This window comes from Nothoprocta perdicaria, unplaced genomic scaffold, assembly GCF_003342845.1.
Source record: "Nothoprocta perdicaria isolate Ctin4 unplaced genomic scaffold, notPer1 scaffold_190, whole genome shotgun sequence".
Lineage (NCBI taxonomy): Eukaryota > Metazoa > Chordata > Aves > Tinamiformes > Tinamidae > Nothoprocta > Nothoprocta perdicaria.
Window position 1 is genome coordinate 881247 of NW_020455094.1, and position 25400 is coordinate 906646.

A 25400-nucleotide genomic window follows, 5' to 3' on the forward strand; every position below is an offset into this window, starting at 1 on the left:
ATCCACAAGCAGAAAACTCATCACACTGAGTATTCTAATTTTCAGAGTGAAATACTTGCACAATCGCTTTCAATGGCAAAATTCCCACTGAATTTCTGTGTGTGCTTCGGATATTAGTTCAGCTTTCATTTGAGTGTGTTGGTGCTTCTTTATTCTGTCATCTTAGGTAATAATTTGTGGCCGCTTTAAATGGCCATAGAGATTTTTACAGCAAACTTAAAGGTTGACTGAGACTTGGAATTCTAACTCAGTGAGTTTCCATTACTTCACCCGTATTATTATATACAGTATACCACACATGTATAGAATAAAATGTAACCTACCTAGCGTTGGGTCATACTCCCAGATGAACCGTTTTGTCAGGAAGCGTACAACAAGAGCTGAAGGAACAAAAAGATTACACATGAGATGCACAAGCCATCAATTCATCCAATTTTTAAAGTTTTGCCAGAAAGCTTTTCTGTATGAATGTTTAAGTTGCAGCATTTCTGTGAGTGGAATTCAATGCTACTGTTGGGTATAGTCAAGATCTTTTCACTGTTGAAGGCCCACTTACACTTTAGAAGACAGAATGCTTTTGAAAATAAAAATTAACAATTCACATGTAACAAAGCAGAACAAATGATATCACAAAGGTTTCAATTTCTCTATTATTTTCTTTGCCGTGAAAGCTTTTACCATTAAAAAGATGAAACATCCCATCTTTTGCAGAGCTGCGAGCAAGTAACATTTTAAAAAACATTAATTCTTTTGGATGCTTTAGATGTTGCATGGCCAATGAGAAAAGAGTTGGCAGGTCTTGAACCAGCATGCTTTGAAACAGCATAAGTTTTCAAAATTCTTCAAGATCTTTCTCCTCAGATTTTATGTTCTGTGAGCTTAACATATAGTTAACTAAATAGTTTGCTTCTGTATTTCAGCACACTTCCCTTGCAGCTGTCTCTCATATTTTACTTATCTGTCCCTGTGAGCAGTCAGCTATGGCAGCTTATGATCAGCAAATACAATTCATTAATTTAGAGAGGTTTAACTATAAAACTTTGCTTTCTAGAGAAGTGGATAAATAGTTTGCAGTTTATGGAATTAAACTTGACTTAAAACCAACAAGAGCCTTGAATTTCTAGTGGTGTAAATGAAGCATTTACAACTGCCAAGTGTTCAAAATCTGCATTTCTAAGATGGGAACAGAAACATCACTGCATTAACGGCAAATGCAGTGATTTCAGCTATAGGAAAATTTTCCCAAGCTGTCAGCCTTTGGGACTGTGTTCTGTATTTTCTGTAGTGAAGGTAGCCATTTGAAGGTAAAGCTAAAGCCAATCCTGATTCTTCTTGAACGGAGAGTAATAGGAATACTCCACATCCCTTATTTCTGTGCCCAAGAGCAGGACAAGGCTCAAGACTTGACAGAATAGACTTAATTGTTTACAGATTTACAGAACATACGAGTCATCAGAAAGGCTTGCAGGGTGTAGTTAGAGGCTGCTACTAAGGAAATGAGGACAGTACATAGGAAGCAATTTCAAATTAGGTTATTCTATAGGTGAATGTGACAATTTTCATCCAAAGAAACTTTTCAAGACAGACCTTAGGTGCATGTCATTAAACTGGTGGAAGCTATTCTGTAGCTTTTTTTCCGTCTGTACCACGTATTTTCTTCCACATTTTATCTCAGCTGGAATAGTTTAAGCATCTTGATGTTTCAAAAGTTGGTCATAACTAATTGCTAATAATTGGGTCTCTAATAGCTAGTAAAATACACATTTTTTTTTCTTTTTTGTTTCCTCCTCACCTCATTTTGACTGGGGAAGTTATGCAGGGTAAGAATTTTTCTGACATTCTTTCAGAAGGCCCCTTAGCTTATCATTTTTAAAGAAAATGGTTTGAAAAACGCTTCTGGTCCACTGTAGCCCATTAATCTGTTTGCTTGCTTGAGGATGCAGACCAAATAACACTAGACCTATTCCGACTGCACTGTGGTTTTCACAGATGCTCAGATGTGGGTGTAATCCTGGTCCTTCCTGTTTCTCAGCTATCACTATGTTGTTTTTAAGGAGCACCACCCATGAATACAGAGTACTGTTATTAAAAAGGAGAAGAAGAACTCCTGGGGTGACCTTTATTGCAGCAGAGGGAGAAGAGCTGAGGTAGCAGCTCAGGTGGAAGTGAGGAATAAAAAGGAAAGGGGCAATGAAAAGGAAAGGAAGAACTGGTCTATGTCTGCTGAGATGGACCTGGGAGGACAGAGGAATGCTTACATTTGCTGGAAGGGTGAAATGAAGAAGAATAGGACAGATCACAGGTGTAACCCTGGCGAGAAGGGAGGAAGTAGGCTGTATGGGTCTCCAACAGGGAAAGCCTCTCTGCAGAAGTAATTAATAATCATATACTTGGGAGGAAACTCAAAGAAAAGGAGCTGGGGACAAAGCTTGCCATGCACAGGGCCAGATGGAAGTTAGTGGTAGGTCTCGGTGGGAATCCTGAAGAGTCCTGTCAAATGAGTCCCCCACAGCCATGTTCACAGCCCATTTTATGGTGCTTTTCATTTCTACGTGTTTATACAAGGCTGAAGATTAGTAGCTGTATTTTGCAGATGGGGGGAATACGAGATGCTCTTGATCCTCTGTCTATCTTGTTTATAAATGACTGCAAGTTGTTTTGGGCAGGAAGTGTCTTCACTTGTCTCATTAATGGTGCTTGGCAGTTGGGCCCTTGATATCAACTTCTGTATTAAAAACAATATATGTGAATTGATTGAAATGAATCAACAGAAGGAGAACTGGGAAGGCAGTGCAAGTGATCAGGCATTCAGTGAGGAGACCAGCTTGCTGGCTCGCACAGTCTGCCCTGAAAACCATCCCTCTAGAACAGGGATACTACAGTGGAGCCATTTTGAGTTAATTTGCTGCCAGATTACGTCACTCTTGTGTTAATAAAGTAACTTCTGCCAACAGAAGAATCAGAAATGAGAACATTGGGAATTCACTCTACTTAGAGTACTCAGATTTCTGCCCTTGGCATAAACGATTCTTCAAGGAAGGCAGTAAAATTTGAGGGCACTTTATGTTGAATATAAAGAACTGAGATGGGAGCAACTTCCTACTTCACCTTAGCATAGATGTGCTCACCCTGTTTGGTGACCCATCAGCTTTGAGACCTCTTTAACTCATGTTGATAATCATCCAAAAATAACACATTTTAAAAAAAAATCCAACTGCATAGTTTTGATTCAAATTAATATTGAGATTGGCCAAAATACATTATTTTCTAATTAAATTAGGTGACTAATTCTAGTATTAATATTAAAATGGTCATTTCCAGTGCTCATCTATGAAGAGAAAATGTGCTTTGGAGCAGGCAAGATCCATCTCCATGCAGTACGTCATAGAAGTGAATGTTGTGGCCCAGCACTGAGGCTTTTCCAGGGCCTTCCGTGAACATTTATGGCTTGTGAAACACTTGAGCTTGCAGATTTAGAAGGAAAGAATCTCCAGGGGGCTGTAACTTGGATTCCCACTGTGCTTTTCAGAGATGTGACTGTTTCCTAAGGGAATTGATGTAATGTCCCAGCAAAGGAAGAACAGACTCAAGTCTGTTTCCTGCCTTTCATTACACCCTCACTTCCAAGTCAGCTGTTTCACACAGGGTTTAAATTAGGGTAGAAGTTGGCCTTGGACTTTCATTCACTCACGTTAGCCTTCTGACTTAGCCATGTTTCTTCTCCAAGAAAAACTTCTGTCTGTCAAACACATTCACAGTGTAGCTCCACTGAAGACAATGAAGTTATACCAGGAATTAAGTTGGCATATAAATAGAGATTGTCAACCATATAATTAATCAATTTCTTGGGGACTTTCATGGCTGAGTCCCTTACTCAGCTTTAAAAATCTCAGTCCCTATCTTTTGAAACATTTTTTTAACCACTGAAGCTTGCTTTAGATCTTTGTTTGGATTTAGTAATATATAAATGATCTGGCTAGATTTACAATCTGCTTGAACAAATGTCTTCATGAATTTATTAGTGTCCCAGCTGAAACAAGCTTAGCTTTTGGTGGGAGGAAGAATGGAAGCAGAATTTCATTTGAAAAACAGCCCCTTACTCCCAAAGCTACAGAATTCAAAGTTATTCTAAGAAAAATAACAGTTCTTTGCAGTGAAATAATGCAATGGTGATTCTTTGATGCCATGAGAATTTTTGAGCTATAAAAATAGTCTGAAAGTTATCACATCATTAAACATATCAAAAAGTCAGCTCCTGGTGCCATGATGATAGGATGATATTCTTTTTTGTGTATATGTGTGTGTATTGTATATATGTGTATACTCCAATACCCTTTGTGTATTGGATTTTTAATTGTTTTGGCAGCACACAGTATGCACAAGTCTGCAGGATGGCAGATATCTATGTCACTTTGTCATGTAGTACAGTACCTCTTTCAAGAGCTTCATATCCAATTCTGAAAGGGAATGACTTGTTTTAAAACCACTGCCTTGAGACTGTAGTTTTCTTCTAAAACTGAAGTTCTTTCAGGGAAAAAATATCAGTATGAACTTACAATGTGGAGTCATTTTCTGATCTGGGCGATGTTGTGGATGTAAAAATGCAGTCTTTGCTTCTGTCTTGCTATTTATGATCTGTATTTTACTCTGTTTTGACAGTTTTTGTCAACTCGGTGCCATAGGTACAAGTGGTGTCTGAAATGTAAATGGAAGATTTTCTCTGTGCTCCTTGCTCCCTTAGTCTGCTAACTGTGGCTGAGACCCAGCATGATTGCTGTAAGCTAGAAGGAGAGCTTAATAGAACAAGATGAGATTGGATTGGGGGAGGAAGAAAGGGAGACCTATATTCAGTATAAAAAAATGGTCTGTTTCAGCCAGTCTTGCTGTTTCATGCTCAGCATATTTTAATGCATATTTTAATCATTTTCTTACACAGTAATTTCTCTGAAGAATTCACTGTTTAAGCTTGTATGTTTTTTTTTTCTTGTAACAGCATAGTGAGGTGCCCCACTGAATATGATTGTAGAAATATCAAAAGTATGTATTATTTGTAACAGTAAACACAGGCTACAGTTGAACTGCTGAGTTATGAAATGTGTTGTTCTTGCTTTCTTGAGGTTGTATTATTTAGTATAAGTCAGGCTTTTTTCTTCCACTATAATTATGTGGGCTTTGGTTCTGTGCTAGGCATCCAAATGTGTTCAGATATCATTTTGCTCTGACTGGGTATAAAAGAATTGCAGCACCTACCTCAAATTTCTGTCTTAATCCTCATAGCAGGATCATGAACCAAGTAATAGCATGGACCAAACCAAACATCCGACTTAGGCTTTTAAGAAGCACTACAGTACTGCAGCCCTATACTGTGTTATATAAGAAGCATGAAAAAATGGAATTTGTCTTTACAGTAAATAGGAGTTATTGAGTATGCTGAATGAGTAGATGGATACAAAAGAATCCAAATCCTGTGGCAGAATCAAATGCAGTAGGTTGTTATTAAAGTCAATAGCTGTTTGGTTTTTTTCTTTTAAAACTGTGTGGAAGCATTGTGCTGCTGTGGAAGAGATGGACCATAATCATATTCACCTGTGTATATATTCACCTTCAGCCCTAACCAAATATCAGACAAAGTAATTTAACTGCCTTGATTTTTTTAAATTTTTATTTTCTTGGATTTTGTTTATTTTTGTGTTGTTCCTAAATCCCTGTTGTTTCCTACTATGTAGTTCTGGGTAGTGTTGTCTTATTGCTAATGGAGATTTAAATTCATCTCGGCTGTGACTGTATCTTAGTCCTGTGTGAAGTAGCTGATTTCAGAAACTTTCGGATTAAAAGGATCTTGAGAAAAGTAACTCTTTAAAAGCACCTTTATCCTGAATTCTAGCAGTGCACAGTGTGATTTATTTAGTCATTTCCTGACTACTCCCTTAATAGCAAGAATGGCTACACCAGATTATGTTGTGAGCCCTTTGTAAATGTAAGGAAAGCAGTAAACAAACATAGGTTGTGCTTTTATCAGAGCATGCACATTCTCTTACTTTTGCTTCCACTGAAGCTTTTCATGAAAATATCGTTTACATCAGTGGAATGATACTAATGCAGTCCCTTTCCTCACTTACACAAGGGTAGTGGTGCTAAGCCTGCACATTTCCAGGGTCACTCTGCGTAGTGCTCTGCTCCCACATACGTTTTTGATCTTTTGGTTGTTAAAGAGACTGTATGGAGGTCGCATGGACGTAGATGCTATCTAATGCAGGTACACAGCTCCTGTGGCTGTTCTGACTTCTGTGCCATTCCTAGCTGCACCACATCTAGCTGTGACCTTAGGTGTTAACTGAACAAAGGCCACCTTACTCATCTACTCATCTCTCAGGGGAAACACAAGAGTCATCTATCAGAATCTTTGATTACAACCATATCCTTATGCAATGGTATGACAGTTTTGCAAAATTCACACTATAATAGTCTTTCCCGTCGTCACTGGATTTTCGTAGTAATATTCTATGCATTCTATGCATTACCTTCTATGCTGTTTTTTTTTTTTTTTTAAACAAGAGTTACAGAATGTGGAAATATAAGCAAGAGGCTTAACTTGTATTACAGTATCCCATTCCATATTACAGTATTCCATTCCATAATATACTGTTCCAATATAACCTTGTTTACTTTACAGGGTTCCTCTTACATAAAAGATAAATTATGGATGTGTCTAGTGATTTTGATCTTTTCAAAATTGTAATGTATAATATCCACACTTCTGCCACTCTACTCTCTTGACTTAACTATATAACTTGTTATGGTGTCCTCTTGTGAAGACTAAACTTTCTGGTGTGGTATTACTAACACATATGGTTTTTCAAAACACACTTAATGATAACACCTCCAGATGTTTGTGTGCGAGACAAGTTTATTTGCGAGTGTGCTGTGAAGCAAGTCTGACGTATGAAATCACACACAAAAAAAAATGTTATTTTGCTAAATGACTGACACACTTAAATTTTGAATTTGTATGCTGTTCTGAAAGGCACAGGGCAAAATACATAAGGGTTTCTTTTTCCTCAGTGGAAAATTTTGACCTCAAAACAGAAAAGAAACCTCTGTCCCCAAGTGAAAAACAAATCAAGCTTGACTTTTATTTTCTTTGACAAAAGAAAAAAAAAAAACTGAAGAAAAGGGGAGTGGACAACCTGCTTCTTGAAAATTAAGAATTTTTTCCCTTAATTAAGAAAATGGAAAGACAAAAAAAAAGTTTTGGGGGGGAGGAGAGGGGCTGGGGGGCATTTTTTCCTTAATTAGCCATAGTACTGACTTAGGAAATATACCACTTAATTCCAAATTAGCCTGTTGTTCTTTAAAAAGAAGAAAAAAAAACCATAAAAATGCAATTCCATAACAGTTTAGATGGCAATATAAAATTTTGGTTATTGTGAAAGCATTATTCTGCAAATGAATTTCTGACAGAAAATGCACTTTGAATAGAAATGAAGTTTTTGGAGGGAACTTAGTACTTTTACTTGTGAAAAAGATATGACTTTTTTTTTCTTTTTTCTTCCCAAAGAAACTCTAAGAAAATTTATTAAAAAAAAAACACAACTTGCTAGCTCCATCCTTTTTTTCTTTTGTTTGCTACAGTATCATCTATATTATATCACAGAAAGGCATAGGCCTAGACTTTGATTTTAAACTGATGCCACCATTACAGGGAGATGGAAAAGATGTGTTTTCTCCAAACAGCTAAGCAGTTAATGTGTGCACAACAGAAGGGAGAAGGGTTTGAAGCTCATTTCACTGCACCACTGCCAAGGCTGGATCAAGGCACAGACAAGCCAAAGTAGGGTTTTGCTCAGGTGGCACTCTTGTAAACAGCAGAGGACTGACCTTTTCTTTCTGCTTTAAGCTGCTTCTAGATCGTGGTGTAGCTGCCTCCTGCCTGCTACATCCAGGGAAGCAGGTGCCCATGCAGGCAGTGCCTGAAGTGGCAGAAGTCACCAGCACAACCTGCCCCACTGGGCATGGAGAAAGCCTAAATTTTTATTTATTTACTTATTCTCCTACTCGGGATGCTCCTTCAGCCTTTGTGCTGACCCCTGATCTTTTGCTCTGACCTCTTTCCCTTAAGAGAGGAGAGGTAGCCGATAGCGACCAAGGCCACTGGCATTAATGTGGATTATTGTGTGTATTTGTAGCCTTTGCAATGGCAAAATATTTATTTTATTATAAAATACTCTGTGGTCAGAGTGTAAGTAGACTGTCACTCTTCTGAGACTGAATGTAGTGATCTTCCTATTTTATATTAAATCCACTTGTACTTCATCAGCTATGACTCCCACTTGCATTAAAGGGAAAAACAAGCTATTCCTTGCCTCCTTCTATGATTCCAATGGTCTTCATTTTCTCTTACACGCACACCCTGGCTTTCTGGGTTTGGCTGAAAGTGGAAGTGTCAAATGACCTGGCACACTTTATGTTGCAATTACATTCCAACTGGAGCAGGACATTTAGGAAAATCTTGAAAAATCACATCTTATGCAATTTCCAGGGTTCTTTGACAAAGGAACTTAGGTGAACACCAGAACCCTATAAGTTGTTGTCAGTCCTTTTGACTGATTTGTGGCTCACCTGTCAATACATGCAGCTCTGTAAAATGCTTATGTCAAGGAGGAATGGAGAATTAGGGTAACACGCTGAAAACTGACTCAGGGTTTTCCATGATCCCCATTTTTTATAAGCCTGACAATATAAGCATTGATAAGTGTTACAACATCTTTTAAATACAGTGCACAGAATATTTGCGGGGACCATTGTCTTCAAACTGTGTAATTAGTTAATTTTGCACTACAGCTCCTTGGTTGATAATAACTGTTTGCTTACTGATGGGCTCATTGCCAAATACCTGAACCAGACACCTGGAAAAGCCCCAAAATAATGAATGGGGAGTAGCATGTGAGAATAAATACATCAGGAAGTGACATAAAGTGACTTTTTCAGGCTTTTGTCACTCTTTATTATCAGTATAGTGTATAATCTTCAAAATGCCTCCAGCATCTCGTGGAAAGTTTGTGGCAAATGTCCTGCAGGCTGTTTTCATGTTTTCTCTATCTTTTTTTTTTTTTTTAATCCTTCCTTGTCCCCTAGATTTTTAAGGCATCTGCTTCTGTTACTTGCTTACCATCTGGAATCTTCTTTTTTGATCTTTAAAACGTAGTACTTAATTAAGAAAATGGCAGGACAGGCTTGTTGGCAACAGCATTTTTTGACAGTAAACAGCTTTGCATTACACTTGGAGGATTAAGAGAAAGCAGCAGGAACAGAAAAGTTGTTTAAAACACAAAGGCCTTTAAAACAAGAAAAATGTGAAGCAATCAAAAATTGAAGTAAAATAGATCCTAAATGGGCTGTATGCTTCTCTGTCATAGGACAAAGATGTTGCAAAGTGGATAAAAGATTAGCTTAAGGAGAAAACTTGGTCTGAATAAAGTTTTCCTAAAATGCTGTAAGCAAGCCTTATGTCTACAGGCAGAAGAGGACAAAAAAAGATCCAGTGAGAGATGGCACCAAATGGTACTGCCATTTACAGCATCAGCTCAGAGTTGATTCTTTTCTGCCACAGAGCAGGCCTGAAGTGCTGCTGTGGATGGAGCAACTTTCCATAAATGATTGCCTTATTAAATTTAAACTGATCTCACGTCTTTGCTTACTCTATACGATCACTATCCATAGAAAGCTTAATGTATTTGACAATGTAGAAGTAGTGATTTTCTATCAAGAGCATGTCAGTATAGGTGAAAATATGCACTGGCAAAGGGTCCAGTCAATATACTACACGATAGAGTACTTGGCTCCTTATGTTACTAACAGCATTAACTTCATTTAAACTAATTTCTTGTTAAGATAAACAACTATAATTTCCTGTTTCTGTCTGCAGTTATAATTTTATCAGCACTCATTTGGTGCCTGTAATAATGCAGGAGCTATTATTAGCCTTCTGCTTGGAATCTGGACATGCAATCCTGGGAACAGTTCATGGAGTAAGCTTTAAAATGGTGTGTGTGGTGGGGAGGAATCTAAATGATCTAAATGGTAAAGTTTTAAGACACAAGAAGTTTTATATTTGCTGGTTAAGGGCATTCAGCTAGTAAGCATCATATGCTTTCAAACAATATAAAACCTACAGTAGTAGCTAATAGATGTTATAAAACCTATGACTTATCTCAAGGAGGATTTACATAACTAACTTTGTGGTGTTCATCACAACTGCTAGAAGGTCCTACCTTTCCAGAGCTCAATGAATAGGTATAGAAAGTGTTCTTCAGGTCTCAGCGATACTTAGTTAACAGTATACATTAAGAGAGGCTGTGCTACTTTTACTCATGTTGAATAATGTGCTAATTCCAAAATACTCCAAAATATTCTTTCAATTCACAGAAATCACACAAATAGCAGATAGGCAAGTCATGTATTCAAGACTCTTCAGGTAATTAAGGCATTCAATGGTTTATCCAGTTTAAAGTGACTTTAGCAGTGGGATTTTGCATGAGGCTGCAAATATTCATTCCTTTTGAATGAGGCTGTAAATACCAAGCTTCTGTTTGTTCTAAGGTAATGTTAGAGATCTCGTGGCAATTTTTCAAAGAGTAAAATGATGTTTATCTACACTTATCCTACATCTTGGGGGTCCACAGGTATGTGCCGCTTCAATAGATCAGTGTCAGGTGCTTGGAGATTAAAAATATTTGCAATCATGGTGATACTAACTTCTGTTATGTTTTTCAATCTAACCAAGTTTAACAAATATCTTATTGATGAGTTTATTTTTTCTTTTAATGCTTAAGGATACTTATTCAGTTTCATGCCCGTGATAGTCTATATTTTCTAAAATGATTACAGTTTCTCTGCTAGCAGTTGAATGAAGGCTGACCCAGTGGTGGAGATGGCAGTTTGAGACCCAGTTTAAATTCCCCGCTTTGGTAGATCTTGCCCAGAATAATGATGTTCACATTTTCAAAGCTACCAGTGTTCCTAACCGCGCAGATAAGTATCTAGACTGATTTTTTTTTTCCCCTTCAGTGGGATTTAAATAGCGTTGGTTTCTAAGGATGCCATTTCATAATGTTTTGCCGTCAGCAAGGGTAGGTTTACGAACCTATCAGTCTCTCCCACCTGTCTCTTGTTTCTTTCCCCAGACTGTAGCTTATCAAGTCTGCCCACCCAGTTGTGCTGACTCAAGTGTTGGTGGGAAGGAACTCTAAGTGGCATCAGTGATTTTTTTATTTTCAAAAAGATGCTCTTTCTGGAGACTCTTTTTTGTTAACAATAGTCAGATCTCTGCCTCTGATCTTCAGACAGGCATATTGCTACCAAAGGTGAAAGGGGCCAAATGAAAAGCTGAAAGGTGATCTTGTGGGAACTGCTTAACCTGGCATAAAATTCACCTTACAGCTAGTGATTTCATTTACACTTCCTTTCTGGAAATTTCTTTCGTATTCTGTCATCCTCTTTCGGGCCCCATGCAGCTTTTGAAAAATTTGGTCTTTACTTTCTCTACACATTCCTTTATCATCTGGGACCTGGATGGAGCAATATTGTTGTAGAGATAAACGGTTTATCACTGCAAATAAACTGGTGCTGAGGAAACAGAAGCATTTAGGAAACATCATTTTTTACTTAGAACAGTGCTTTTACAGTTTTTTTTTTTTTTTCAGGAAAACATTCATTTTATTTTGTTAGAAGCTGCATTGCTGATTTGTGTACAGACAGCAGGAATATTTTGTAACCATAGGTTCCCTAATGTGTTTCATAAAGGAAGTGAATTTACTTGGCATTTTTCACTTCTCTGATTAATACCCTGATGTATCCTCCCCAGGAGATCAAGAGGCTCATGATCCCATGAACAGGCCTGCTTACTCAGAGCACCTGGGAGAGGGACTAAAATGTCTCCTCCCATGCACCCTGCAGCAGAACAGGCAAGGCAGTGATTTCCACCTCCCTTACTGTTACCAAGGTTGTAGCTGAAAGATATGTTTTTACCCCATTCTCTTAATTCTCTCCTCTCCCTTTCTTAAGAGTTTAGCCTGAAGAAAGCACCTAAAGTGCTAATCTAAAGCAATGAGTATGGTCAGGCTAGGGGAAAGGCATGCATCCCACTCCCACTGTAGTTGATAAAGGGCAACATTTAGAGGTATGTTGCTTATCAATATAATGGAAATGAGGGCTGTGAGTGTGTGTTTGGGAAAGTAGAGAAGCAGGGGAGGCAGTCATTGCAACCTATCCTCAGATAAGCCAGTGTGACAGAAGGTATTGGTAAGAATGGCTGGACAACAGAAGGAAAAAAAAAATCCTGGGGGGGGGGGGGTGGAAAGCTGATAACGAGCAGAAAACTCACATGCCACAAAAATTATTCCTAGGGGGATCCTGAGTGGGAAAACTATTTTCAGTTGAGTTGTTAAAACTGTTTTACAGCTGGCAAGTACCCCACCGTTGCACAATATGGCTGTGTATTTGTGGGATGACTTTTGTGCTGAATTCTTTCTTCCTTGAATGCAGCTTAAGGCAAAACCCACTGAAGTCACCAGCAGCCTTTCTTCTGTAGGATGGAGCTCATGCCCCTGGGGAGTTGTTTAGGTGCTGTAGATAAGAAACATTCTCAAACTGATACCAGCAGCAGCCTCTCCCCAACAAGAAAGAGAATGAAATCACGTTGCCTGTAACAGCAGGAAAAAAAGAAGGCTAAGGCAAAATTTCTGTATTGTAGAGAGATTTCTTATCTTTCTAATATCTTCTGTGTGAGGATACTTGAAAAAAAAGTTAGATATCAATCTTAAGAGCTGACTGTTCTGTTATTCATAGCTCTGAAAATTTTGTCTGCATTGAGGAAAATAATCGTGGGTATGAATCTGAAGTACAATCAAATCATTATTTCTCAATATCTTTTATGTGGATGAGCTTATTCCTAGCCTTTATGCAGTGAAATTTGGTTAAACCAAGTCATCTTTGGAAATAATTTGTAAAAACATTGCCAGGCCACGTTCTGACTGTTTGGGCAAGGAACTATTTTTTTCCCCTTATCCTTCGAGTGTTGACCACCTTGTCTGGATCTTCCACAGCTGTTTAGATCCTCAGACATGGTAGCCCCTTACCAGCTATCAACAGGTGAGGTTAAGCACTGGTTATGGAATATGTTGATAGAGTCAGTCCCTTGAAAATCTGTACTTGAAGTACAGATTTTGTACTTCAAGTACAAAAGTACTTTGTACTTTCGAAGAGTCCAGTTTTAGTAGTACCCATTACTCCATTTGTACCTGTCTTTTTTTTTTTTTTTTTTTTTTTTTTTTTTTTTTTTTTTTTGGTCATTCTCATTAAGACAAAGGTCTTACATATTTATTACATCTTTTTTCAAGCTACACTAAATACTGAAGAAAGCAGAAAGTAAGAAGGAAAAGAACATCCTATGCATCTTCCTAAGTGCAGAGTTAATGACATATGGACAGTAATTGCTATCCGGTACTGGAGATTTGGGTGCAGCTTCAATATGTTCTTGCTCCATCAGGTTTCAGTGGCTTCCCTCTAGCAAAACAGAGAACCTAATGAATGGCGTATAGACACATTGCAATTCACTCAGGTGACTAATGAATACAAAGAGGTGCACTGCAGGGTCCTATGCCAATATGGGTTATGGTAAAAACACCAATTCAGTATAATCATAGGCCTGATGGAGAGACAAGTTATTCCAACATATATAAGGAAAGTATCAGTAGAGATTTTACTGAAAGTTCTTCTTCAAGAAAACTTTACTCCCCCTTTCTGAAAGGAAACCTGAAACATTTCAAATTTAGGTAAAAATTTAGTGGCAGGTTTCCCCTTCCTTGTGAAATTCACTCTTTTTCTTTTCCTGTTTTTTTTTTAATATCATGAAAAATAGTTTTCTCCCCTCAGAAAATATTATTATTTACTTCACTCTTTACTCCTAAGAATGGCCTCCAGAAATCTCAGGCTACTGAGATAAGAAGGGAATTCTAGAGCAAGGAATACTTATTCTCAGGGAAGGAGGATTGGCGTAGGAAACATCTAAACCAGCTGGACATGAACAAATCCATAGGACTTGATGGGATACCCCCACAAGTGCTGAGCGTGGTGGCCAATGTCATTGTAAAGCCATTTTTTATAATCTTTGAAAGGTCATGGTGTTCAAGGTGGATTCCTAAGGACTGGAAGAGAGCAAATTTCACTTTTCTTGAAGAAACACAATGAGGATGATCGGGGGAATTATGTACTGGTTAATCATCACCTCAATCCCTGGAAAAGTTCAGGAGCAACTTATCTTGGAAGTCATTTCCAGACACATGAAGGACAGGAAGGTGGCTGGGAGGGTGGCTGGAATTTGTGAGGGGAAAATAGTGTTCAGTCAATCTGATAGTCTTCTGGGGAAGATATTCCTCTTGGAGAGGAATAATTACATGCAGGAGTATATGCTGGGGACTGCCCAGCTGGAGATCAGCTTCTCAGAGAAGGACCTGGGTGTCTTCATGAATAAGATGTTGAACGTAAGTCAGAAATGTGCCCATGTGGCAAAGGACAATAGCATCCTGGGCTGAACTGGCAAAAAAAAAAAAAAAAAAAAGTATTGCCAGCAGATTGAGGGAGGTGATTCTTCCCTTCTTTTCAGCCCTGGTGGAGCTGCAACTAGAGTGCTCCTCCAGTTCTAGGTTCTGTACAAGAGAAGGATGGAGCTACTTGTGCAATTCCATTGAAGGACCAAAAGGATGATTAAGGGATTGGAGGAGAGGCTGAGGAAGCTGGGACTGATTAGCCTGGAGGAGGTTCAGGGGAAGAGCAAAATCTTATCAGTATGTAAATATCCAGTGGGAGGCTGTAAAGGAGAGAAGGCTAGCCTCTTAGTGCTGATCAGGGACAGCACCAGAAACACTGGGCAAAAGCAAACATTTTTCAAGTGGTAGAACACTGGAACAAGTTGCCCAGTAAGGCTATCCTTGGAGATATGCAAAGCCTGACTGGATATAGTCCTGAACAACCTCCTCTAGGTGGTCTTGCGTGAACAGGAGCGGCACCAGAAAACCTCCAGTGAAGCCTTCCAACACAACCATTCTATGATTCTGTAATGTGATAACTTTTCAACTTTGCTGTTTTTTTGATCTAGTTCCTGTTAATGTTCCCATACCATGTATAACTCCTTACTAATCCAAATAGTATCAGGCGCGTTTCCAAACAGTCTTTACATTCCAGAACCTGTGTGGGTCTTGATAGTTAAATATGGACAAGTAAGTTGTATTCCACCTAGACAAAGAGCAAGTCCACAATTTAAGCCAAATTAAATTCATTTAAATTCTATTTGAAAGGATTAAGTAGTAGATAAATGTTTTCATGCTCCCTCCAGTTGACTCCGGATGACTTAAGGTATTTGAACCATTGCCAAATGGGCATTTGGTTTCTCTGACAATCAGAACAACTAGTCAAATTTAAAACAATGACTTTCCATTACAACTCTGATTACATTTCTGCTATGGTTCTGAGAGGTACTTTTTGAAAAGTAATGGACCTGTGGTACCCATAGCTTAAGACTATTGTTCACTTGCTTTGCCCTACTGATAAGATTTGTTCAGGTTGGTATATGTTCTGTAGATAGGATGCCCTCTGAGAAAAGTATGCAGGTTTTGCTTTTATCAACTTCAAAATGATTTTTTTTCTGATATATAATTCTAAATACTTGAAAAGTTATAGTACTGAACTAATTCCTAGGATTACTGTTATCAATATGACAAATTTTCATAGATGTTGTCTATTCTGTTTTGCAAAATAACTAGATGATGTAAGATGCATATTTTGAATTTGAACAGACAGATCCATCAACTGAAATTGATCCAGCAATCTTTTTTGCCACTATAGGCAACTTTATGCAAATTATGAAGTATTTACATTTTCTTTACCCTCAGTCATCAGACAATTAAATAACTTGCCCTTGCCCATGGACAAAGATGTCCGTGGACGTCTTTGAAAGGGAAAAAAAGATCATGTTATGCTCTGTAGCAGAAGCAAACTCCAATCTGTTTTATACAGGTGTTCTGTGGAATGATGCAAAAGTCAGAAAATAACTATGGCAAAAAAAGGAGGTTAAACAGTAACTATTTACTGCACAAGCTTAGTGCATGACTGCATAGCTGATGCCCATGGGTCTTTTCCACCTAGTCCTGGCAAAATGATTTTTCCGTTGTTATATAAGGTCATAAAGTGCATTTGACTACAGAAACCCAATCTGAGCAAATACCTTCCATATCATGTTGTCAAAATTTTGGATGACCCCAATTTAAAATATTGGGAAATCTTTTAAAAAGCATTTGAAATATTTCTCAATCACTTGAAGGAGGCTTTTTAAAAAGGACCACATCCAACATCAACTTCTGTTGAAAGTTATAGTTTGCCATAAGCATAAGTAAATTTAGACTCCTAACATGCAAATAGGGGCCTAATCAGATTTTCCAGAAGCATCAAGTTTCCTGTCAGTTATCTGTAGCTTTAGGGAGATGCATATTTTAAAATGTTGGCCCTCAGCTCCTGTTTATAAGTTGTCATTTCTGTCACTTTCAATATTTCTGAGAAGAAATGTTTCTGAGAACCTCTAGTAAAGACAACTTTGCAAGTATACCAGTTTGGCTGTTCTTTATACCTTGTATCAGTAATACATCTAGTCATTTCTACAGCTTCAACTTTAAACTAATTCTAAGTTTTGTGCATTAATACTAAACCAGGTGTTCAATGTATATGGGAAAGCAAAGTAGATGTGAAAAATCATAGATATAAATCAAAAGTAAATAATAGTAAGTAAAAACATTAGAGTTTTATAATTGCTCAGAGGTGGTAATGCTAATAAGGAGCACTTTTGTGAAAGTTTGGGGTTTTTTAAGCTGCTAACTCTTCTGCCAGCAGTACTGAAATGCTGAAAGCCAAATAAGAGGGGGGAATTCAGAGACGTAATTGAGAAATCTTTTTCTAGCTAGGTCCTTCAGAATACAATTCAAAATGTAAAATTTGGCTCCTGCCTAATCTTCTCCCTGTACCTTGGCTAAGAAAGAGGAGGAACTAATGCCAGGAAGCAAGTACTATATTTAAGAATATCCTCCCTTTTTTTTTTTTCTTTTTTTCTTTTCTTTTTTTCTGTACACCTAACCTCCATTAATATTACACATATATAAGTTTTGTGAGAATTCAGGATCATTTTTGCATACTGAAGACAACTTAGGGACCCCTCCCCATGGTTTTCTGCGAGTAAACTGGCAGCCTGTGTCTCTTCTACTGTGAATGATCAACTTCTGAATGATCAGCTTCTGAATCAGAGGAGAGAGGAAGCTGGGTCAAAACAATTGTGAACAGTAGACGGAGTTGGTCATATATTTGTACTGCAGAGTAGATAGATCCCCAAGGGAAAGAATACCAGATGTGGCACTGACACAGGCAACCACAGTCCACAGTTCTAGTCAGCTGATGTGCTAGAAAAAGCCCAAAAGCCCAACAGATCCACAAGATTCACCTTGTTGCAAAATTGCTATTTTGCAACTTAAGCCTGTTTCTACAGAAGATGGGAGAGAGGCTATGCCACAAAATTAGATGGATCCAAGCATGATTTGCACGGTATCTCTGTTTTGCACTCCTTAGCAGCCTGCTGAGCAGACCTGCTGCAGTTTAATTAGAGCATCTGGATCCACCTCCTGTTCCTCTTTAATAATATTAGTCAGAACTTAACTGTCTGGTTCCTGCTGCCTTGATACAGAAGGAGCTGCTGATGTGTAGCTGGTGAGATTGGTTAATTGCACCCTTGATTTTTAAAGGTCAAGTCTTGCAGAATCTAATAACATCCAGAAGATTTCCAAAACAAAGTAAATGAGAAAGAAGAGTTTGCAGTGGTCCCACGGGCTGCTGCAGATGGAACCATGTGGCAAACGCACAGCTCCTGAAGTCGCCCAGGTCAGCAGCTGGCCAGCCCTGCAAGTACAGGCAAAGCAAGGACAGAGAAGTGCTTTCAAAGGCAGCTTCATAACTAGTTTTGATCAGCTGGCATGCTGCAGGCTTGTTCAGTTTCCCGGGAATGAAGACGGGAGTTGATCTGGTGTGGAAGGTACCTAACTAGGAGCTACCATTTGTATGCTTAATTCTTCAAAAAACAGACCATTGTAAAGCAGACCATTGGAAAACCTACGTATCTCAGTCCCCTCACTGTTTCACATTTGCTTTGCCTACAGCCAGGTGGTCTTCCCTTTGACAGCCACAGAAAAAGGGAATTTTTTGAGAGACATCAAAGAACTCTTCCACTGCTTCACATAGAGGAAGAACGGTCAATCTACTTAACTACAGCTAGGACTTCCTCTTATCCTCTTGGCAGGCAGCCTTATTTAAAAACTTTCTATTTGCCAAGCCATGAATGAGTTTAAACAAGATGAGAGGACTAATTTCTTTTTCTTTCTGTGGTAAAAAGATTTCTAACAGTGTTTACCAAGAAAAAAAATATTGCAAAACATTCTCAACAATTACTGTTATTTCTTTTTTTCCCGTTCTTCATCCTTTTTACACCCCTTCTGATTGCTCTTCTTAAAGCCCTTTCTTTCTTTTTCTTTTAATATTTTACCTGTTTTTTTGCATGCGCTTATCTTAAATTGACTTAACTGATGTGCATATAACTGATCAACTGAATATACAGTAAGGAAACTTTTACAAGTAAATATTAAAATGAGTATTTGTGCAGAACAGTAATTGACTGATTAAATGCTAATTAGTAGCTTTTTTGCATAAATGTTTTGCATTCTTTTGCTTGATTTCCACAAACAGCATGGGGATGTTTTTTCCTTAATTAATACTGTTTAGTCTGTTTAAGGGGGAAAAGAAATAATCTTCATTAATCTTCTTGAGGAAGATCCATATTTCTCCAAGAAGACCAAGAGCCCAATTTTAGATTTTCATACAACTGTTGCCTTCCTGATTTTTTTGTTTATTTGTTTGTTTTGGGGGACAGGGGTAGCTGTCAGATATTCACCATTGTCATTTGTGTTTATTCTCTAGCTGCCTCCACTGTGTCCATTCTGTTTAAGAGTATGTCCTAAAATTATTACCAGGAAGCCTAGCATAGAGGCATTCATATTTCAGATACTGAAACTTTTTTTTTTATACTTAGTTCCAATTGCTTTCTTTCTACACTGCTAAGAACTTCTGTATACCAAACCCAACCTCATGCTGCTAATCCTTACAATCACATAACAGCTTGTGCTTAATTTGTATTTCAGTGCAGCTTCCAGATCACTTTTGGCATTACAACTTTCTAGATTTCTCACCTGATGTCTGTGTTTTTAACTTATCCCTCTGTATCTACTACCTTGAATTTAAATAGGGTAAATTTTGGGTTCCTAATTCCTGTATATATCTTCCTGTATATGAGATCCTTTAAAGTATTTTGACAGTCCTATGAAGCTATTAGTGATTAAATGGTTGATAAAGTTTCCCAATTTTCAAATAATTTGTTACAAACTTAAGACATTTGTATGCATCTTCTAGCCACCTTCTGTTTTTAGCTAAATAAGCAAGTTCAGGTAAATATTTGATAATAGATTTTCATCCTTAGTTCAACTGAGGTGAATTGACAAGAATACATTTTATAGTTTTACATGAAACTCAAAACACACAGATACAAAATAACTATCTGAAAGGTAGTCTGTAATGTTGAGAGAGAGAGAAATCTGTAGTTCTGCATTCCAACACGCAATGCAAGTACATTTCTTCCATAGGTGGCAATTATTTTGTAAAGACTTTATAAAGAAAAAATAAAGAAAATATATTGTGCTAGGAAGAATGGCGGTCTGATTTGCTTTCTTTGCATTGGAATTTCTCAGAACTTCTTTGGAAGTTTGAAATTTGAACTTACTTTACCACCTTCTTCTACTTTTGTGGAATTTAAATAAGACCAGAAGAAAAATACTAAGCTATTCTCACAGAATTTTCTCCTAAGATTCTGAACACAATGTTCCTTTGAAGGTGTAAAATCAAAACTTTTTCATAAAGCTTTCTAATATCCTAGCATATGTAATTTCAAATGTTTATTGAGGGCCATAAAACTTTTCAATGGCTTGACAAAGAATCTGATTCACAATGATCATCTCTGGGTGTGCAATGCACTGGTTAAGCATCCACTGTTTAGAGCATTATTTACTTTTACTTTTCTCTAAACTATATTTACCAGCTGTTAATCTTTCCAGAAATGGATTTTCTCACATCATAATATTACAGGAGTAGAAGAAACTCACCAGGTTTCACCTTTGGCCTGATAATTAATACATTTTCCCTTGTTCCTCACCTCTGCTTATTTTTTAACCTGCCCTGTATAGATTTTTAGTATGAACTCTAATTATCTATAGTGCCCTTCTCTGAATTTTTTTAAAAACTCAGTTATTATCTAAGGTGCAGCTGAAGCAGTCTAGAGTTCAGTGTGTAGAAGGGATGATGAAGATGAGTTATTGTGCAATATAATTTCGTTATGGTATGTTAGCTCTTAGTCCTGGCTAATGTACCCATACACAAAGAAAGACACAAGTGGTTATTTCTCTTCAAATACAGGAGGGCTTGAAGAAGATGAAATTCATTTAAAATGTGTTGCTGCTCTCCTTTCGTTGGCTTCTGCTGTCAATAAAACATATATTCTAGTTAGAAAGTGAAGCTCTGAAAGCCCTTGCACAGGGCAGAACATTTGTCAGAGGAAGAAGCTGCTTTACTGCAACTTGTGGAGGCAGAGGGCTTAAAGCTGTGTTTTCTTCAAGCTGTGTTTTCTTGAGCAGCAGCAACTTGAGGCTTGAAAGAGTAAATCCTCAGGATGTCACCTGGGACCACATGCAACTAGTAAATTCCTTCGGTCTGTGAGTTTCTGCTTCTGAAGGCTGGTACTGGGATATAAATGGTGCAAGAAAAGAACAAGAACAGAATCTCTAGAGAGGCAATCCAGTCAGGACTGAAACCAAGTGTGAGGCTGCTCAGGAAAACTAATGCAGCTGATGAAGCTTGACATTTTAATTGTCTTTTGTTTGCAGTAAATTAGGTTATGAGGAATAATGATCGGTGCCTGTGATTAAAAGTTTGAAATGTGCCATGTATTCTGAGATTTGTAGTACAGTGTGAGTGTACTCTTAAAGCCCCAGGTTTGAAGGGGCTGCTATAAAAAGAGGGGCCAAGAAAACAAGTGAGACTGAGCCAGATGCAAATGCATTTCTTCCTCCACATTGTCCCCTGAAGAGCTATTGTGTTAGAGCTTGATTTCCAAAGTTAGCATTAATTTGTGAACCTGCAGGATTTTAATATTGCTTTTAGTGTAATTGTCAGCATACCTGGAGTCCTTAGGGGAACTTCTGCAGTGCTACCTCTATGCTGTATTTGATTTGCACCACTGCAAAATGTGATTTCAGTAGCAATTACTTGAATGCAAGGGAGCTCTCCATGCCCTTGAATTCTTTCTAGTTCTGCTAGCACTGAGACCATCAAACCTGTTTTGCTAGAAAAATGCAAGTGTGAATACAGCCCCCAACTTGCAAGATGCTTGAGAACTTTCTGCTTATATTCAATTCCCTCCACTGGAAAGAACATACAACACCCAAATAACCTTGAGTTCAGTTAAACAACCAACTGTTATTATACTCAAAAACCCTCCTGTGGTTTTATTGCCTCCTTGAAAAAAAATCCTATAGAAGTGTCTGTGGGAAGCTGTACTAAAATTGGCGCATCCAACAAGTTAATTAGAAATCTGCTAGACATACTTTGCTAGAAGCAGCATTGTGACACAATGAACATACTTTTGGCCTTAAAAGGATACGAAGACATGAAAAAATAAGTTAATTATTGTTATCTATTTTCATTTTTCAGTTAGATGGTATAATTCTCAGCAACGTCTGCCCTTGATCTGATGACGACAAGATCTACCTTGTAACATGAAATTCTCCAAAACAGCAAATATTTTATTCTTGATTACAGACTTGGATTGCTTTGGGCCTAAGTATTTACTCTCTAAGGACTTGCATTCGTCAGCCACATATGAACATGGCCTTCTGTGGAGTGATTAAATTTCTGATATTTATGGTCTTACAGTGCTGTAGGATGAATGAGTCATATATTTACTTCAGAAATTAGACACAAGGGACCTGTTGTACAGCAAACAATTGTGCATGGACGTTCTGAAACACTTGTGGGCTAAAAAAGCAACAGGAAAATGATGCTGTTCATTCTGAGTGATGTCAAAAAAGGTTTTTGCTACTTAAATTCAGCTCCTGATGATGTCAGAAAAAGGGAGAAAGGTGAAAGGAATCAGGGATGAGAATTGAGAGTGAAACAAGTTTTCCAGTTATCACAGTTCACTGTCCCAAGATATTACAGATGTTGAGCTGGACTTGTTTTGCCTGCATATAAGTTCAGATGCTATATATCTGTGTCAGCAAAGATGTAAAAGTGTAGAAAGACAAGAAAAGTGACAGACACAGAGATGCACTGTTTCTGCTCCACTTTGGAGCACCTGCAGGGAGCCAATTAATTTCTGTCAGAGGAATTTCTGCCTTGGGAAGTGATCCGACCCAGAGCTGTTCACGCAGTTCTGCTGTGATTAATGCCATTTACTTTTTGGGCTGTGCTAAGTGCTCTGCTGTCCACATAAGGAGAAGCGGAGATGGTTAGGGCTCTGCTCAGTTGGCTGAATGTAGGTGTCGAGTGGCATTAGAAATGCTCTGTAGTTTCTTATATGGCTCTACATGCCCTTTAAAAAAGCATGGGTCCTTTCTCATGCCCGCCAGTCTCTTGAGGTGGTTTGAGATCAACAGCATTTCTCCGATCCTACTAAATACCTCTATTGTCCGTGAAAAGCAGATACTCTTCATTCACAAGCAAGCAGGCATATTAAATAGAGGTTTCTTAAACTGATCACTGTCCTTAAGTCTCTCTCAGACGCTTTTCTTCAGAAGACTACAGGACTTAACACTTAAATCCACTGAAAGTAAGCCAATTTGGGAGTAACTATGGCCCAATAATAAAGCCTCAAATGATCCTACAAGGGAGATGATGTAATACAGAACCATGCACATTTTTTCTTCTTTCCTGCTTCCTGCTGATATGTGCAAGTCTCTTTCCTTTTATTTACCTCTCTGAGGACATTCCTCCTTATAAGAGAGCAGGTGACAAGTGAGCCAAAGCCCATTTAGGAGAATACACATCTGTGATAAGGGTAGTGTTACAGATTTATTTCCTACTGTGTAATCCCAAACTAAACCATTTCTGTGGATGGGAGAGTTCTGCTATGGGAGAGTTCATCTATTGGGAAAACAAAACCCTGGGGAAAAATGATGTTATGTTAATCTGTCAGGGATGTTTGACATCTCTGACTCGGGTAAGAAGGACATTAGCTCTCAGAACAAGGTCACCATGCCACAGGATTAGTGGAAAAGTTAAGAGGGAGAAGGTGAAAGATAAACTTATTAAAGACATAACAAAATGAAGATAGGAACATTAGATGCCACTGTTTTCTGCTTTGGGTGGTTCTTTTCCATCCACTAAAAGGAAGACTGAACATAATAAGCCAACCTGAAGCAGCCTCTGCCTCACAATAAATAGAGGAACTGCTAAATCTTGCTCTGCACATGCAACTCTCCCCCTCCTCACTGCCCAGTTACAATCCTGCTTTGTGCAAAACTAATGAATCCAACCACCAGAAAGATCCCAATGAAAATAACATACACATGCTTATACTGGTGAAATCAAACAGCACTGTGGTGGGAGAGATCAATTATCAGGATTTGTGACACTTCATAAAATATAATAAGACAATTTCAACCTCTTAAAAGAGCTGCTGAGATAAAGCAGAGCAGGAACAAAAAATAGTTATACAGATATTTGGGGATTAATTCTACTACCAGTCAATTCTAGTATTATTCATTTTTGCTTGTTTGCTAACATCAGTTTGGAGGAAAAGCTAAATATAATAGAAGCCTCAGTGTTTTCTAATTGATTTAGAATTGAATTACAAAGGATGCTGCTGGTTTATGTGCTGGGTAAGGAAGTAAGAAAACTGAAACCATATTCCTACAGAAGTCAGGGGATTTGTTTCCTTTGAGAAATTCATGAATATCATGGACAAACAGAGCAGAATGACTAAATTCTAGAAATCTCATAAATTTTCCTTCTAAGTCATAAGTATAAATGTGTCTTCATTGTTCTAGGCAGGATTTGCTGAAGAAGTCAAGCATTTAGTCAATTTGAGTTTAGTTTCTCTTTTTTCTCAATTTTCCTTAGAGCTTCTTTCAGAGGGTGCCAGTGTGTTCTGGACTGGGTCAGCCTTCAAGCTTGTAGTCTGTGCACACTCGTGCATTAAGAGAGCCAGGCTGTGAAACGTGATCTAATGACTGAAATAGTGTTGGCTACCTCTCTTCAGGGCAGCTATCTGGACTTGCACCTACATTTTTACATAGCTTCCTGTTTGGGTGAGTGTCGTTGTTTTGACCTCTCTTTCAAATTTTAGGTCCTTGGGCCTGACTTTTTTTCCAAAGTCTATGTAGATTTAGAGACCGAAAAACTTTTTTCCCCGAGGTTCTTGAATGCAGGCCTTAATTCTCACAAAAATATGCCTTGATTCCGAAGGAAGGCCTTTAGAAAGGTTAGGAAAATGTGGTTGATAAATACAGTTATAAGGACTGCAAAATGAAGCTCCAAAAAAGGTTATATATTTTGTTTGTGTCCTTTTCAGTCACTTGTGAACTTTTTATTTATGAATCACACTTTCGTAACTGGTCTATGAGTGACAGTTGCCTTCATTCCAGAACTGTCCCAAAATCTTTATTGTGTTGCTGCTGTTTGTGACTGCAAAATGTCCTGGGGCGAATATTCCATTTATGTAATCTGACATATAACTCCATGGAAATCATTGAAGCTATGAATGCTTTTCTAGAGAGAGGATCAAACAGAAAGTATATGTGTAACTGCTTTTTAGGAATATATTTTTGGTTTTACACATTTGAAAAAGCACAGTTGTGATTCAAAAATGATTTTAGCTTCCCCTATCTTCGCCAAGTGCTCTAAAGCTATGTGTTACTCTAGCTGAAGAAACTCCTGTGCAATTTCAGTCTCAAAGATTATTTTATTTTCAAGTTTCACAGAATGAAAAAATTGCTGTGTAAATAAAACAGAATGGCCCTTTCATCTCAGCTCTGGGTTTGATAGCTGTGATTTCATGAGCTGTGGCCAAAACCAGGAAATGGGAAGATCAAATTTCTCATTCTGTTAGAGCAGTTGATATTACCTCAGGGATGTAATTATTGCCTCAAAGTTTATTATAGTACGGAGAACACAAACAATTTAAAAGCACCATGTACTGCATTCCCCTTCTG

The 25400-nt window shown here is 38.0% G+C and overlaps 1 protein-coding gene across 1 annotated transcript in view; it reads right to left on the reverse strand.

Moving 5' to 3' along the window:
* Positions 1 to 25400, reverse strand: part of RERG (RAS like estrogen regulated growth inhibitor) — a 101479-nt gene that overhangs the window by 14570 nt on the left and 61509 nt on the right. The window contains exon 3 of the mRNA XM_026037129.1: positions 324 to 380. Within this exon, the coding sequence (XP_025892914.1) occupies positions 324 to 380 (57 nt within the window). The remainder of the gene's footprint in view (positions 1 to 323; positions 381 to 25400) is intronic.